General features: G+C 36.3%; 1 protein-coding gene across 1 annotated transcript; it reads left to right on the forward strand.

Annotated features, from left to right (window-relative positions):
- The first annotated feature begins 10,210 nt into the window (after window positions 1-10,210).
- LOC135675438 (uncharacterized) lies at window positions 10,211-15,795 on the forward strand. Its single transcript, XM_065185594.1, has 6 exons — window positions 10,211-11,231; window positions 13,129-13,302; window positions 13,596-13,712; window positions 13,867-14,046; window positions 14,356-14,520; window positions 15,133-15,795. Exons 1-6 carry the CDS (start codon window positions 10,974-10,976, stop codon window positions 15,574-15,576), a joined length of 1,338 nt encoding a protein of 445 aa, XP_065041666.1. The 5' UTR covers window positions 10,211-10,973; the 3' UTR covers window positions 15,577-15,795.
- Window positions 15,796-17,354: the final 1,559 nt, after the last annotated feature.

Consider the following 17,354-nt stretch of genomic DNA (forward strand, 5'->3'; position numbering starts at 1 on the left):
TTATTTATCATTTTTGGGGAAATCGACAAGCACAAGAAATATATTTTGAGATTGAATGCATATCATTAAGGTTTTAGAAAGTAATATCAATCAGGCACCAGGAGTTGCATGAAGCACATTAGGCATTGGGTGCATGCCCAACCAAATATGTGGTACTTGTAAAGTATTATATACTCATATATGTTTAGAAAATCAATAACTTAGGAATGAACAAGACAACAACTAGACAAAAAAGAGGCAAACCTATGGATAGGGTACTACTGCTCATAACTTATGGACAGTTTTGTGCATACTTTAACAAACTAAAGGAAACTACATCAAGGATTTGTGATATTTTTTAAATCAAGTTTACAAGCAAAAGTACTGTTTACCAAGTGGCAAATGAAAAGTAGAGTGATGTAAGTGAAATGTGAAGAATAAAGAAGAAGAGACTAACTCATATTACTCATAGATAAGCATAATAGAAGAGGATATGAAGGTGTACAAGTGATGGGGGCAGCCTAGATGATGGGAAAAATAGGCAGAGCCATGGAAAGTGCCAGGAAGATATAGAGGGCAACAAAGAGAATCACCTCTATTTGACAAACATGAATTATGTTAAACAAGAAGCTTTTGAGTTTCATGCAGAGATCCAATCATCAATTACATTTAGGTTAGTTGACAAGTATAATTGCTTTTTTTTGCATAATGTAACCTTAGTAAAAGGCACAAAGTCCTGTTTGTCTTAGAGAGAAGTTATATGTTTTGTTGCTTGTGGTGACCAGTCATTAGGTGTCCTACAAGAGGATAGAAAGGTGTTCAATAACTCTTGGAAACAAAAAAAGATTTCCTGTCTTTGCATTAACAACTATACTTATTAGCTAATTCTAAAATTCCATGGTTAAAGGACATGATAATTGAATTATCGTATTAGGGAAGTTTATGAGCTGGTTTTTTATGGATTAAGTATCATAATATAGGGATGTTGAAGGCTATAGTAAGTAGATGATATATATAGAAGTTGACATGTACGATGCGATGTCATGATGGAGGATTTGGATAGTTGAAGCAATTTATCGTGCACATGTTTGTGATGTCATGGCAGAGAATTCAGAAACTTTGTCTGAGAAACCAAAGAGATTTATCATGCACACTCTACAGATAGAAGAGAAGCTTTGTATGAGAAGCCTGAGAAGAGAACAATTCCCTAACTGCCTACAATTGACTATTATAAACTTCAATGAAACTTGAGTACTGCACACTAAACTCCTTTTAAAGGACATCCCCTAAACTCAATGGAATGGTATGTGCCACCAATATGGGAGGCATGAACGAGTATCAAGAGGTTAAATAGTGGCAAGAGCAAGTCATCCGAACCAAGGTTTCAAATCACAACTTTAGTGGTCACTGGTCAATATGGACTGGTGTTTATTGGTCTGATCAAGAACCAGAATTGAAAAATATAACATGGTACAATAATATTCATTTTATTTAACGAAATTGGGCAATACACCCCCCTGTATACTGATCCTGTATCAGTAATATATTACTGAAACCAGTACTGGATCGAGATTTACATGATTACATCCTCAATCAAGCATCATTGCCTGTAACATTTATAGAAAGACCTATACTGAAGAACTTTTTCGACGTGGCTCTTATGTCAAATTCTCACATTCTCTGGTCAATGTTGATTGTGCCTCAAAATAGGAATGGCTTGGCATTTTTCAGAATAATTTCTTGATATTTAGAGTTTCTCTAAGATGACTTTTAGTTCATCAATGAACAGGAATCGAAAAATAGCAGAATGGGAATCATGATGGCTAAATTGCCCCATGTTAAGAAAAGTTATAGTTGGAATATAATAACTGTACATAATGACCATAGTCGAAATGTATCGATATTATGATACAAGACATTAACAACATATTTAGTGTATATATGTTTTTACATGTAAACGTCAAGATATTTAATTATATATGTTTTTACAGTTTAATTTTAGTATATAAATGAAAATTTTGTCATTTTTAAATCTCTTTGTTAAGTCCTTGGGAATGAAAATTAAAGTTTCACATCACAAGGTACAATTTCAAGTCTTTCAAAAAGAGGGAATCTGATTCACTATATTATGGGAATTGAAATATGATTTCTGCCAAACATGCACAAGGAGTCAGAATTACTCATATATTTGAATTCAATGATCATAATGCTGTGACCATAATATCAGAAAACCTAACGAAACAGTAGTCAGAAGTTCAGTTCTACCTGTAAAATTGCACTTGAAGAAGATGACAAGGTGATGACTATGAATGTGACCACAAAGATGAGACAGGCTACAAGATCTTATTATATGGACACATCACATATCCATATAGATTTCTTGCAGATACAAATGAGAAATAATGGCAGTTGATCCACATAATATGTTAGAATAGTAAATAAGCTTCTATCTACAAACTATCAAGATCAGCAAAATTGGCTCGGCTACAGAGCAAAGCATGAAGTCTTGAAGACTACATATAGGGGTTTTTGACTTGATTATTAATCTATAATAATTTTGATGCCTTGTTCAGAAACTATGTTAATTGAATAAGATAGAATATGTGGCCCTTTATAATTAAATAAGATAGAATAACTAAGTCCCGAACGATTCCTCGGAGATATTCTTAATGGGAGATATTCTAGCCAACTAAGTCCGTTGCGATATTTTAGCCAACTAAGTCCCGAACGATTCCTCGGAGATATTCTTAATGGGAGGAAATCTTCTGAGATCACATTACAGAACTCCGTCCGTGCGACGGCATCACAGAACCCCGGTCGCACACGGCCAGAATCCGTCCATGCGACGGTCGGCCGCACGCAGGCAGACAGCCCAGGAGGCGGCCATGCGTGAGTTGGCCGTGCACAGGCGGCGGCCGCGTGCTGGCAGCAGCCACCCGCGGGTAGGAACCGCCGCAGCGGCAGTGGCCGCGCATGAGCAGTATGCCCCGCGGCGGCAGCGCCGTGGCGGCAGTGGCCGTGCGCAGGCTAGATCTACCGCTGGCAGCCGCGCACAGGCGGTCGCTGGCAGCCGCGCACAGGCGGTAGCCCGCAGCCGCGTACAGGCGGCAGCCGCGCACAGGCGGCAACCCGCAGCCGCGTACAGGCGGCCAGGCCGCAGGCAGCAGCGGCAGCGCCGCTCGCGCAGGCGGCGGCGATGGCAGATTAGGGTTTTGGCATATTTACGTTTTTGTCCTCGAGGCTAGGGTTTTGAAAAATTACATTTTTACCCTTTGCAAATATCGTAATTACAGTTTATGTTCTGTCAACATATTTACGGTTTTGCCCTCGGGTCTAATTTCTGCCAAATTACAGTTCTGCCATTCGCATATTTTCGATTTATTTCCTATCAAATATTTTCGTTTTTTATCATTATGAAATTGAGAAATTTAGGTTATATTCTCAATTATAAAATTGATAAATATCATTTATTATAATTATGATTAATTTTAATCATGATTATATTTTTGATTATTTGATTGGATTTAATTTTGATTAAAAAAAAAACTATAAATTATGATTTATTTTATGGTTTTCTCATATGAATTATTCATTATATATGTGGTAAATAAAATTAAAAAAATTTAATTATTGTTTTTGGAATTTTTTATTTATTTATTCACATGTATATGCTTGAAATTATCATATGAGTTTTATTAAAGTTCAATAATTGTTATTGTTATTTTATTATTGAACTGCTTAGCATTAAATTTTAATAATTATTATTGTTATTTATTATTGAATTGTTTTGCTTTAATGTTCAATAATTGTTATGATTATTTATTATTGAACTGCTTAGCATTAAATTTCAATAATTATTATTGTTATTTATTATTGAATTACTTTGCTTTAATGTTCAATAATTGTTATGGTTATTTATTATTGAATTGCTTTACATAAATGTTCAATAATTATTTTGGTTATTTATTATTGAATTACTTTACATAAATGTTCAATAATTGTTATGGTTATTTATTATTGAACTGCTTTACATAAATGTTCAATAATTATTATTGTTATTTTATTATTGAACTGTTTAGCAAAATTAAAGAAACATTGATGAATATTATTTGTAATTTATTTCCCTAAGTTTTATCTGACTAGTAGTTGCCAAAGTGGCCTAGGATGATAAACTTTTGTGATATGAATTACAATAAAAGTTTTGTCATTTATAGGACATTTTTATTTTATATCATTGCATTAGTCTTGAAGTCACCAAAGTGACCTAGATTAATGACTTATAAAATAATATTAAAGAATGAGTCCTAACTGATATTAAAGAAATAATATTCATAATGACACATATAATTATGAGATTTAGATAATCCTAAAGGAGAATCTAATTCAAATAATTATGTGATGGGGTAGGATGATACTATTTTAGATATCCTTGCAGTTTAGGGTTGTATACCCAAAGGTAACAATACCTATTCCTCAAGGATGGTATCAGTCCTCCAAAATATTCTTGAGTGAACACTAGATATGTCAATATTTCACCCAAAGGTGTAATATAGATGATATCAATAGTTCATCAATTTTTTTGACAAACTCAAAGCATTAATGTTGTTATATATCTTTTGCAGTGGTACTTCCGCATATACATTCATATGCTTCGAGTGTCCCTGTACTTTCTGGATCAAATTATTCAGAATGGTTAGAGCATGTGCAATTCACACTGGGTGTATTAGATCTTGATCTAGCATTACTTGTTGAAAAGCCTGCAGACTTGACAGATGAAAGTACTGCAGAACAAGTTAATGAAATGAAGGCTTGGGAAAGATCTGATAGGCTTAGTTTAATGTTCATAAGAATGACAATTGCAAATAACATAAAGACTTCATTACCGATTGCAACCAACGCAAAGGAATATTTAAAGGTTATTGAAGACATATTTAAATCTACTGATAAGTCATTGGCTGGCACATTGATGAAAGAACTGACTACAGCTCAGTATGATGGTACTCGAGGAATTCAGGATTATATCCTCAATATGGTTGACAAAGCTGCAAAACTTAAAACATTAGGCATGAATGTTGATGAATCTTTCCTCGTGCAATTTATTCTTAATTCTCTTCCTTCTCAGTTTGGCCCATTCAAGATTCACTACAATACAAATAAGGATAAGTGGGACTTGAATGAGTTGACTAGCATGTGTGTTCAGGAAGAATTGAGATTAAGGCAGGAAAATTCATATAATGTCATGACGACTACTCAAGGAGGTGGTAACAAGAAAAGAAAGTTGAAGCATCATCCATCAGAGAGATTTGCTAAGTCTGGAAATGTTAAACAGACTAATGAAAAGAAAGCCTTTACTGTAAAGTGCTTCTTTTGTGGCAAGAAAGGACATGTGAAGAAGGATTGCATTAAACGCAAGATTTGGTTCGAAAAGAAAGGTATTAACTCGACCTTTATATGTTTCGAATCAAACATTACAGAAGTTCCTTCTAACACTTGGTGGATTGATTCCGGTGCTTCAACTCATGTTACAAATAACATGCAGGGATTCCTTTCAATTCGGAAACCAAAAGAACATGAAAGATTCATCATTATGGGAAATCGTCTTAAAGCGAAAGTGATATCAATGGGAACTTATCGTCTACGCTTAGAGACGGGTCACTTGATGGATCTTGTTGAAACATGTTATGTCCCTACAATTTCTAGAAATTTGATTTCTCTTTCTAGAATTGATGAGTTGGGATATTGTATTTCTTTTGGTAGTGGCAAACTCAGCATATTTTATGATTCAATTAAAGTTGGTTATGGAATTCTGTGTGATGGTTTGTACAGAATTAATTTGGATCTTGAGTTTGCAAAGACATTAATGACCCTGCAATCAAATGTTGGATTGAAACGTAGTTTCAATAATGAAAGATCTTCTATATTGTGGCATAGACGATTGGGGCATATCTTCAAGGAAAGAATCGAAAGATTAGTGAAGGATAATATTTTGGAACATTTAGACTTCACTGATTTTGATATTTATATAGATTGCATTAAGGGAAAGCAAACTAAACAAATAAAGAAAAATGCCACAAGAAGTAAAGAACTCCTTGAGATTATTCATACTGATATCTGCGGACCACTCCATATTCCTTGTTTTAGTGGAGAAAAATATTTCATCACATTTATAGATGATCTGTCCAGATATGACAAAGTTTATCTAATACATGAAAAGTCTCAAGCCGTTGATACTCTTGAAGTATACATAAATGAGGTTGAGAGACAATTAGATAGAAAAGTTAAAATTGTCAGATCTGACAGAGGTGGTGAATTTTATGGCAGATATGATGGATCTAGTCAGAATATTGGTCCTTTTGCTAGATTCCTAGAACAACGGGGTATTTGTGCTCAATATGCATTACCAGGTGTGCCACAGTAGAACGGTGTTGCTGAAAGGCGAAATCGTACTCTGATGGATATGGTTAGGAGCATGATGAGTTACTCCTCTGTACCTGAGTCGATGTGGGGTGAAGCTCTTAGGACAGCTATGTACATCTTGAACAGGGTTCCTAGCAAGTCAGTTTTATCGACTCCATTTGAGTTATGGACTGGTAGGAAGCCCAGTCTGAGACATTTATATATTTGGGGATGTCCTGTAGAGATAAGAGTATTCAATCCACATGAAAAGAAATTGGATCCAAGAACTATTTCAGGATATTTTATTGGTTATCCAGAAAAATCCAAGGGATACAGATTTTATTGCCCTAATCATAGTAAAAGAATAGTAGAATCTGGTAATGCAAAATTCTTAGAAAATGGTGAAATCAGTGGGAGTGAAAAATCTCGAATGGTTAATTTTGATATTGAGGAGATTCAGGTTAATCCTCCCATATCATCTCCTGTCCGAGAGATTGTTGTTCCTCAAATCAATGAGAGTATTGATGAGGGTGAACAACAAAATAATATCCAAGAACTCTCACATGATGTTGATGTCGCCGCTGATGATCTTGTAGAACAATCACAATTGGCAGATTTGAAAAGATTTCAAAGGAAAAGGAAACATGCCATTTCTGATGATTATGTTGTATATCTACAAGAATCAGATTATGATATAGGAATAAAAAGAGACCCCTTATCGCTTTCACAAGCCATAGAAAGTAACGATTCTGAAAAATGGTATGATGCAATGAAAGAAGAGTTAAAATCAATGGTACAGAATGATGTCTGGGATCTCGTTGAATTGCCCAATGATTGTAAAAGAGTCGGTTGTAAATGGGTCTTTAAGACAAAACACGACTCAACGAGCAATATCGAACGATATAAAGCCAGACTTGTAGCCAAAGGTTTTTCTCAAAAGGAAGGCATCGACTATAATGAGACTTTTTCTCCTGTTTCTAAAAAGGACTCATTGAGAATCGTTATGGCATTAGTAGCTCATTATGATCTTGAGTTGCATCAGATGGATGTGAAAACAGCATTTCTGAATGGGGATCTGGATGAGGAAATCTATATGGAACAATCCGAAGGATTCATAGAAAAGGGAAAAGAAAGTTGGGCTTGTAAACTTAAGAAATCCATTTATGGCCTTAAACAAGCTTCTAGACAATGGTATATAAAGTTTCATAATACCATTACTTCCTTCGGATTTAAGGAAAACATTGTTGATCAGTGTATATACCTGAAGGTATTTGCTGTCCCCATTTTCATCTCATTCTCTTGACTTGGAAGAAACATCTAAATGACACCATCCAAGAAATTTTGCCATCCATAAAGTCTATTGCTTCCATTGAGCTGCCTGATTACAACTATGAAAAGGTCCTAAAGCAGTGGTAACTCTCATAAGTCTTGGCTGATCGGCTCAGTGGTAACTCTGAAGCAGTCCCCAGTGGTTGGATCTTCTGGGGCAGTAGGAGCCAGGGTTCTTCTGCCCTTGGTGCAGAGACTAGCTCTGATACTGCCTTCAGAGCTTTTACCAGGCACAGTGCCGGGACAGGCTGACAAAGCCAGATTGTCATGCTTCTGTCATTCTGTAAGCGTCGCTGATGTTTACGAACCTTTTCATCTATACTATCATGTAAAATCTAACAGTAATATCCTTTACATCAGGTGGAGTTGGTCTTAGAGCTTTTTACATGTACCATTTGGATGAGATACATAAAGCTCTATGGTGGCAGAGACACTAGGAGGTCTTCTACCGATGAGAACATCCCCAAACCACAGTGAAGAAGCCAAACTCAATTCTAACTTCTCCAGTGTAAGCCCTTTGAAAGAATTCCCGAGTTTTCAGATTGTCAAAGGTTGTGCATTTGTCGGTTAGATCGACAAGTTGGAGCTATAAATTTATAGCACAGAAGCTTGAAGTTTTTCGCTAAATTTGGTTTATTGGTATTTGCTTTTTAGATTGAGTCGTAATTCTTTTAGTTACTTCCACTTGTGTATTGACTTGTAATGCAACTTGTCGTCTCAGGTGCCGGTGTTCTTGAAAGATCATCATTAATTTGCAGAATTTGCATTCAATGTTTTGGAGCATCTGATCTCAGGGATGAGAATATCTTGTAGCAAAACTATTTTGATGGCCTTATGCAACAATGAAACTTCAGAAGAGGTATACTCTCTGTTATTTGGCATAATTTTTGACAAATATTGCTGTGCAAACTTTTCATGCTCTCCAGACAAAGCTGAGGAAGATTAGAAATTATTCTGGACACATTACTTCAGAAACAACCCATAAATAATAAAAAAAGCACTGTCTGGTAAAGAATTTAATTATTACAAGAAAAGATTTATATAGTCGATCTAAATAGTTGGAATATTATGACTTGATATTGTCGTTATAGACCAAGTGCAGTGCATCTGAACAGAAGAAGTGTATTACACGGCGAGAAGGGTCGAATTTCTTATTCTATCAAACGGATCAAAGAGGCAAAATGTCACAAAGTTATTGTTGTTGTCGCTGCAGTAAGATCAAGTTGCAGCATTTAGAGAGAGAGAGAGAGAGAAACAAACGAACAGACACTACTTCGATACAGCATCGTCACCACCACCATCTGCTTACCAAAATACAGCAAAACGTGAGCGAGACGACGGCGGAAGCGGCCACGGACATCGCGGTGTCGAAGACCCTCGACAGCCTCCGCTCCTGCAGCGCCCATATCGTCGACGCGCACGTAAGGAATCCATCCACCATCGCCATCACCAGTAGCCTCATCACGCCTCTATTCCTTTCCTTTCCTTTTCCGGGGAGTGAGCGAGGCTGTGAGAGGGGGAAGAAACAGAAAGGAAGCAAAGTAATGGGAGAAGACCTTTGTATCAACGGAAGCATCGCGATCTTTAAAGTGGCGTGGTTGGTTCACGCGTCAATGGCTTGGAAGACACGTAGGTAATGCGTCAGCCATTTGAAGAGCCAACCAAGTATAGTTTTTGGTGGTTGAGTGGAATCCCATCCCTCTTTGTTCCCTTCTTTACTTTGTGGATCTCCGATCCCACTTCTTTCTCCTCTTTTTCTTTTTTTTCTCTTTTTTTTTTCTTTTTTATGAGTGTGCCACTATGATGTGTTTAAGGAAATCACCTCTTTATTTTACAATATTGGCTTAACGTCGGTCTATAAATTTTATTATTAATGAATTCTTATAAAAATCTCTTAAGTTTTATAATTTTTCATGAAAAAATTATTTTGCTTCGTCATTTTAAAAATTTTGCTTCAACCCTAGCTATGCCTCGGCTCGTATGAGTCCTGACTTTGCCTTCGCTCTATCAATGACCCCTATTCATCTTATGCGTGGTTACTCCACTTGTCGACTCTTGCTCGCCCCTTGACTCTTATCATCATTGTTGATCGTGAGGGCAAGCCACCCCCCTTCATTCCTTCCTTATGGTCCATGGCGAAAAGAGCGCACGAGGAGACAACACTAGCAAGGAAGGGGTGCGAGGAGGCTATGCAGCCTTTGCTAGACCCTCAACCCTTATCAATGTTGTTGGTCGTGGAGGTATCGCGCAACATCATCTGCACTCTTGTTGTAAGGGCGACGAGGACCACTATTGGTTGCAAAGGTATCGTGCAACACCACTTGGGCTCTTGTTCGCATTAGCACGATATGGGCTACCCCATTGCTACTCCAGTAGGGTGCGATGAGGGCTACTGCACCTCTATCACTAGGTGGGTTCGATGGAGGGGGGCAATCGACGAGGTGATAATGTAGCCAAGGGTTAGGCAGAGGGTGATCGTCAACGAGAGCAAGATGATCACTTTAGAAAAAAGATCCTCTATAAAAATTTTTCAAACTTGAGGTGCTATTTGAGAAATTTTGAAACTTAAAGATCTTTCTAAAAATTTATCTTTTTATTTTTTTAATCAATCAAAAATAAGTGAATCAAATTTATACTAAGTTAGTTGACTAGGCACTTGTATTCGAGGAGGGTGAAATTTAGTGTTTTTTTTTTTTGTGTGCAAGGAATAATTAGTTAAGATGAGAGACTTTTTATTTTTATTTTATTTTTGCTTACAATATAAATTTAAACATTTAATGAGTATGCGTATGGTTCAAATAACATATACGTAAAAGACCCAAAAAGAAAAAAAAAGGTTGCCATGTGGCAATAAAAACCTCATTGTTTGTTTTTGTATGTAATATTTTAAACTTTTAGGTTAATAATTCTCTGTTTAATAATATAGTATAAATTGCAGGGGATGCTTTAGTCTAATGGGATGGATAAGAAAGTGATAGGTTGTTGGTTCGGTCAAACCGGCTGGGTCTGGTGATTGGTTTGGTGATTTATTTGAACCCGGTTCACTGATCGGATTAGGGTCAGGATCACGGAAGGGGCAAACCCGTAATGTTCGTCCAACCCACATCCGCTCATTTCGTGGGGATCGTAGTACGTGTCAAAGAGAGCGAGCAGGTGGCCCAGTCACGGTTGCGGTTCGTTGAAGGTCGCTATATATATGCATATATATATTGAGTTCTTGAGGGCGATATTATTGCTTCCTTTTAGCTGTGTTGGGCGAGCGCAGGGAGATGGCGTACCGGAGGAGGCACAGCACGCCGCGGTCCGCCACTTTCGAGGAATTCCGCTCCTTGTCCCCGGAGGAGGACGGCTCCTCTTCCCCGTCCCTGGCCGCCAAGGCCATCCGCGCTTCCGCCGCCCACCGCGAGTCCTCCCTCTCCTCCGCTTACGATGGCGACTCCGCGGCCTTCTCCTCGTCTTCCTCCTCCACCTCCTCCTCTTCCTCCTCTGCCTACCGACATCCTGGTCTCCGGAACTATCACAAGCAGGTACATCAATTTTCCCTCGTTGTTTTGTTGTTGTAGGGGAGGGGAGGGGATGATTTCATGCGTGATAACTGTTTATTTAATTTCTGTGCTGTTATTGCGGTTTGATTTAATCGTTCCGTTTCTAAAAAATGCGAACTTGTATGGATATATGATCCCTCCGAAAAGACATCTAGCAATTTCGAATTCATCATGCTGGCCTAATGCACGAGATTCCTTTTAATGCGAGGTGGAAATATATGCAATCTTACCTCTGTAAATAGCAAGGTGTTCTGCATTTCGAATCCTGATCACTCACATGGCAAAGAAGCAACCTTATCATGATGCTTAGGCCCGCCTTGAATCTATCAATTTGTCTTCCCTCAAAAATTTCTCAATCGATTTAAGAGTGTGTAGATTCGCATTAGGCTTGTGGACCTGAATACCTAAGGGGTTCATTGCGTTTTGGAGGATTGAAAATTGATTAAGAAGTTGTAATATTTGTTCGACATAACTTTGCCTTTGATATCTTTTCATTGAATACTTTGCTGCTTAGTGCAGAATTGCTGAAATTTATGAATAATTTTATTTTATATTAACAAATTTATTCTAGATTGTGTAGCTCTAATACTTATACATATGCCTCTACTTATATACTATTGCAAGTGGATGGTCCTCAGTTTTCGTTTCACCTTTCCTTGAGCAAGATATGTATATGTTTGAAACATACATATATTACTCTCTCATATGTTCTTTAGAAATTTTGGACAAACTCATTATAGTACTCTCTAATAACTGAACTTTGATAGCTCAAAATTTTCATTTACTGTGTAGCATTCCTATTCACAGAATCTGTCCTCTTTACGGTACATCCTTACACAATCCAACATGGGAACATGAATATCACATCACACTTAAGGAACTTAATTATATGTCATCTACAATGCTCTAATTATATACCCCTAGTCTTGTTATTTAAGCATCATTGTCAGCTGACATTGTTTAATACTTATGATGTTGTAACATATTTCATGTCTATGGGTATCACATTGCATACTGTAACATAGAACCTTGTTCTTCTTATTTTCAGAACATTGGAGTTATTCTGTTTGGGTCATGATACACCATAAATGAGAATTGATCGACGTACATTTTTACTTAGATCTTCAGGATATTTTGTCTCCTTGTAACAATAAATTCAAGATCGTAGAATCAGCTCAATCTGAATTTGTGCATTAAGACTTCAATTGGCTTCACTTTGATTGGAACATCAGTGGAGACACCATAAGCAATGCTATGCTGTGGACTTTAAATGATTTTGAGCAGACACATTGGACATTGGTGATTATTATTTCTAATTAAACTTTTTTGTTGACATTTAATTGCCCACTGTGATTGGTGTGTGCAATTTCTATCAAGACTTTGATGCAGAGAGTTTAACTTTCTGTATTAAATTACTAACTTCCATCTCCTGCAGATATCTAGAGAATTTGACAAGAGGAGCCATTTCCTTAACAAATCTATATTCCCAACTATCTGCATCTGCTACACTTATCTGTACTTGCCACTTTAACTCTCTTAATAACAATAATTCTACAATTTAAGGAACAATATCCTCTTAAGGACAATTTATGAGACAAATATTTTGTAATGTGTCTGTGGCTTGGCCTATTGCTATAGTAAGTATAAGTAATTTAATTTTTAGATGAGTTTGAACTTGTGCTATAATTTTTGTACAAACAAGACTCATTCTGTATGCTTACAAGGATAAGAGACATTGAAGCCACTTGAGTGGAAAAAATAATTAGGCTGAAGAGACATGTGACATGTCCTTTATGAATATTTATGTACCTATGCGTGTATCCTCTTCCATATGCTAGTCTAGTTTGGTCCTTATGCTGATTATGGAACTTTAATGTAGGGCTCAAATGTTTATGAATACTCTTCGCTGAAAAATTCGAATGGCCCCCGACATGGATTTTGGGAAGTTTTAGCTAAAAAAGCTAAAGCAATCCTTGAAGATGATACTGTTGCTCAGCAATTTGAAGACCATGATAGTAATCACTCCCAGATTCTTGATTCATCAGGCAGTCAGGTTAGATTCTTTATACAAATTGCATTCAGTAGTTAGTTTTACTCAAAAAACAACTTTTTAAAATTAATGTAATAGCTAGAGTGACATTTGTTGAGGAAATATGATAAGATGAAATATTTTGATCAACTTTTGCACGACATCATACTCAATTTGCATCTTTTATCCTTGATAAATCCTTGCTATTATCATGATTTGTTATGTATTTTATTTACCCATCTAATAACAATTGGGATTGTCTTTCTCCTAATGCTACTTTCATGAATTTGAAGTACGGCTCTTGATTCTGCATGCAGCTGCAAACCAATGAGTCTCTTGATAGCTACTGCAAGACCGAAAATCCTACATTTCAGAAGGATGCAATTGCTTCTTCTTTGAGGGAATTTGGTGGCACAACAAAAAATGCCTTTGAAGTAGGTTCCTTGGAGATTTTTATAAGTCAATAACCATAATATCTTCTAGGCTACTTGCAAACTATTTCTTATTTTTCTCTTGCATGGAGAAATGGAGATTGATTCAGAGTTTTGTAAACGATCTCAAGCTATTCTGATTTGTATTGTGTATCAGGAGGGAATATCAATCATGGACAATAAGACTGCTGACATCATCCATGAAACCAAGAAGCTGCAGCTTGGGACAAAAACTGAAAGTTCTGATACAGCAAATCAACCAATGTACACAATGGCTTCGACTAATCTTGCTCAGAATGAGGCCGAGTATGAGACACAGTTGAAGGCTTCCCAGAAAGTAAGCGGCCACTCTCTGTTGATCGATTGCCCATATGACTACTTTGCCTTCTCTATATCCAGAGAAACTATTCAAATTCTACAACTAGTAGATCCAAAAACCAATTTGGTTTTTAGTAATTTGTGAGATCTCTACACTGACATCCAAAGCAGTATGTTTCTGCTTCTTATATGTTAGCTTTCTCTAGCTGAAAGAAACCACATAATAAGCATAGGTCTGGCCTTTCAATTTGACGTCCTTTATCGATTGATATATCTGTTTGTTGGCCCTCTTATGTAAATGGAAGATGGCTTTTGTTTGTTTTTGCAGGTCGCAAATGCCATGGCTGCTAAGGCAAAACTTCTTTTGCGGGAACTGAAAACTGTCAAAGCAGACATGGCTTTCGCAAAGCAGCGCTGTGCTCAGCTTGAAGAAGAGAACAAGGTCTTGCGAGAAAATCGCCAGAAGGGAGACAACCCAGCAGATGATGACCTGGTTTGCATGCTCTTCCAACTGTTTCTTTTGCAGTATCTTGTTAACATGTCTAATTAAACAACTGATGGAAATCTAAACCATTTTTGGCAGAAAAAAACTAGCAAGATGACTGAAAAATATTAATTTCAATAATGCAATGCAGGACTTGGAGGAAAAAAAAAAAAAAAAACACATTCACCACTTAAACTGGGTAAAAGCCTAGTGCTTGACGTCTTGGCACTTTTGTTTTCCATGTATGCATGCAAATTGTTAATTCATTTCATTGAATCATTGACTTTAGATTCCACTTAATGGACAGCAGTAATGTGAAGCAGAGCCATGTCCTTGTATTGGAAGTAGAGAAAGTAGATCGTGTGGCCTATAACATGTTTAATGTAGTCCCTTACTAGTAATATTTTGGTTCTAATTTCTTGAACTTATTTTTCTCCTACTTCAGTCGTCATTACATCTAAAGCTGAAGCCAATAAATCAGATATGATCCACATGCTAGTGGTAGTGTCAACTCAACATGTGGAACTTAAATTGATTAATGATATTAGATAAGATTTGAACATTTTCATCTAAAACTTCAAACCATTTGACAAGACATGAACAGATCTATATTCTTCACAGATACGCCACCAATTGGAGACGTTATTGGCCGAGAAGGCGAGATTGGTGCATGACAACTCTGTTTACGAGCGTGAGAATCTGTTCCTGAGGGAGATTGTGGAGTACCATCAGCTCACAATGCAGGATGTTGTCTACTTGGATGAGGGCATTGAGGAAGTCACCGAGGTCTACCCCATCCACCAAATCAAAACTCTTTCATCACCATCCCGTTCTGCTTATGAAACTTCAACACCGGGTATTTCTTGTTCTGCAACACCGAGATCAAACACCATGCTATCATTGTCCGCGGACACCATGTCTGCATTTGGAAGCCTCAGTTCTCCTAAATCTCCAAATCGCACCTTCAAAGTGAAGAAGCTAACAGATGGAGAGGTGAATCCTTCGCCATCTCCAGCAGCTGAAGGTTCCGTGCAGCAACACTCTCCAAGTCCAACTCCACACTGATATCCACATGGAATGTTGTCTTTAATTTTTTTGTTTTTTTTTGTATTGATATATATACATACATCAGTAATATGTCTGCTACTGATGATTTTGTCATCTTTCTTTGCGTGAAGATGACAATAATGGAAGTTCAGGTTGGTCTTTGCCACTCCATGTACTTGTAGAGTCCTTTTCATCAGTGAATTATCGTATCTTAAATTTCATTAAATTTGTTGTGAAGGGATGGTTGAAATGACTTTCCAGCATATGCAATTTCGAATGGTATCGCCCGATACAGGCGGTACGTACCGATCAGACAGCATACCGGTACGCAGATCGCCTATTACCGGACGGAACGTGCTACAGTGCTATACTAGTGCTACAGTGCTACAGTAAGAGAAAAAAATATTTAAAATCGTTCGGTAATAGTGGAACCCTTTTGCTAATTTGGGAAGATTAAGAGGAAGAACTTTTTAATCAAGATATGTTTACAGACAATCCGTAATGGACTGAAATACGAACCTTGCACAATATATTCTTCGAAAAAGATATGTGATACTATTCTTATCTAATTTAATTGATTTTGCTAAACTTATACTATTACTATATTTATTTCTAACTTCAAAACCCTATCCTAACTTTTTTTTAATTTTCAGGTATTTTCGGAGGGTTTTACACCTAAATTAGGTATACTGCTCGGTCTTGGCATACAGCTCGGTACACGGTATCGTACCGTATCGAGCCAACCTCGAAACACCGGTACGGTACGGTATTGTATACCTTGCTTTCCAGTTATATAATTATATATAATTATCAAAATGAATTGGAAGATAATGTATCTCAATGATATATTAGAACCATTGTTGAGACATTTTTGCTGAAATATACAAATTTATTAGTGCACAAGTGATAGATCTCAAATTTGAATACAGTATTAAACACACACTTGATCTTAGCTAAAAGGTCAGAAATGTATTTACATGTAATAAATATATTGACCACTCGGATGTCTTTGATTATACTATAAATATCATTTTACTCATATTTAATATTTCTCACCTTAGCTTAAGATGATCACTTGTGTCATTATCATCCAAGGACAACCTTCAGCAACAATATTAAGACATAAATCTAATTATAGATTTTGAGTGAATAAATTCAATGGAGATAAATACCCATATAAACCAAAACTTAAGCTAGTTGGCTGTAGATTAAGAATAATGTAATTTAGCTAACTTTCTAATTCCTCTCGCAAACTCATCTGACATGCCCTACCATTTGAATGATAAAGTATTTTATTTTACCAGTTCTATAAAACCTATAACTATGTAAAATAAAATTATTTTTCTTTAAAATAATAAAATTTCTTGCTATACATTAGCATCTTTGAGACCGCGAGAATAATTCTTACAAGGATAACCGCAAAAAAAATTAGCATCAAAATTAGATTGGATATTGATCCGGTGTGGTCACAAATCACTTGATCGTTAGATGAATCGATGAATTAATTGATCAGGCCACAAAATTAATAATTTTATTAAATGATATAAAATATAATTATATATAATATTATAAATATATAAAATACATGAATAACTATTATAAACTAATTTCTATTATATAATAAATTAGAATGAAAGAGAGCGTAAGAGAGCAACAAACATAATAGATTTTTTCTCTCTTTAAAAGACTTAAATATTTATAAAAAATAATCATCTTTGATGATAAATAAAATATTAACGGTATTTTGAACTTAAAAAAATAAATAATTTAATCAGTAAATCAAATCAAACCGACCA

The sequence above is a fragment of the Musa acuminata genome, chromosome BXJ1-1, assembly GCF_036884655.1.
Source record: "Musa acuminata AAA Group cultivar baxijiao chromosome BXJ1-1, Cavendish_Baxijiao_AAA, whole genome shotgun sequence".
Taxonomy (NCBI): domain Eukaryota; kingdom Viridiplantae; phylum Streptophyta; class Magnoliopsida; order Zingiberales; family Musaceae; genus Musa; species Musa acuminata.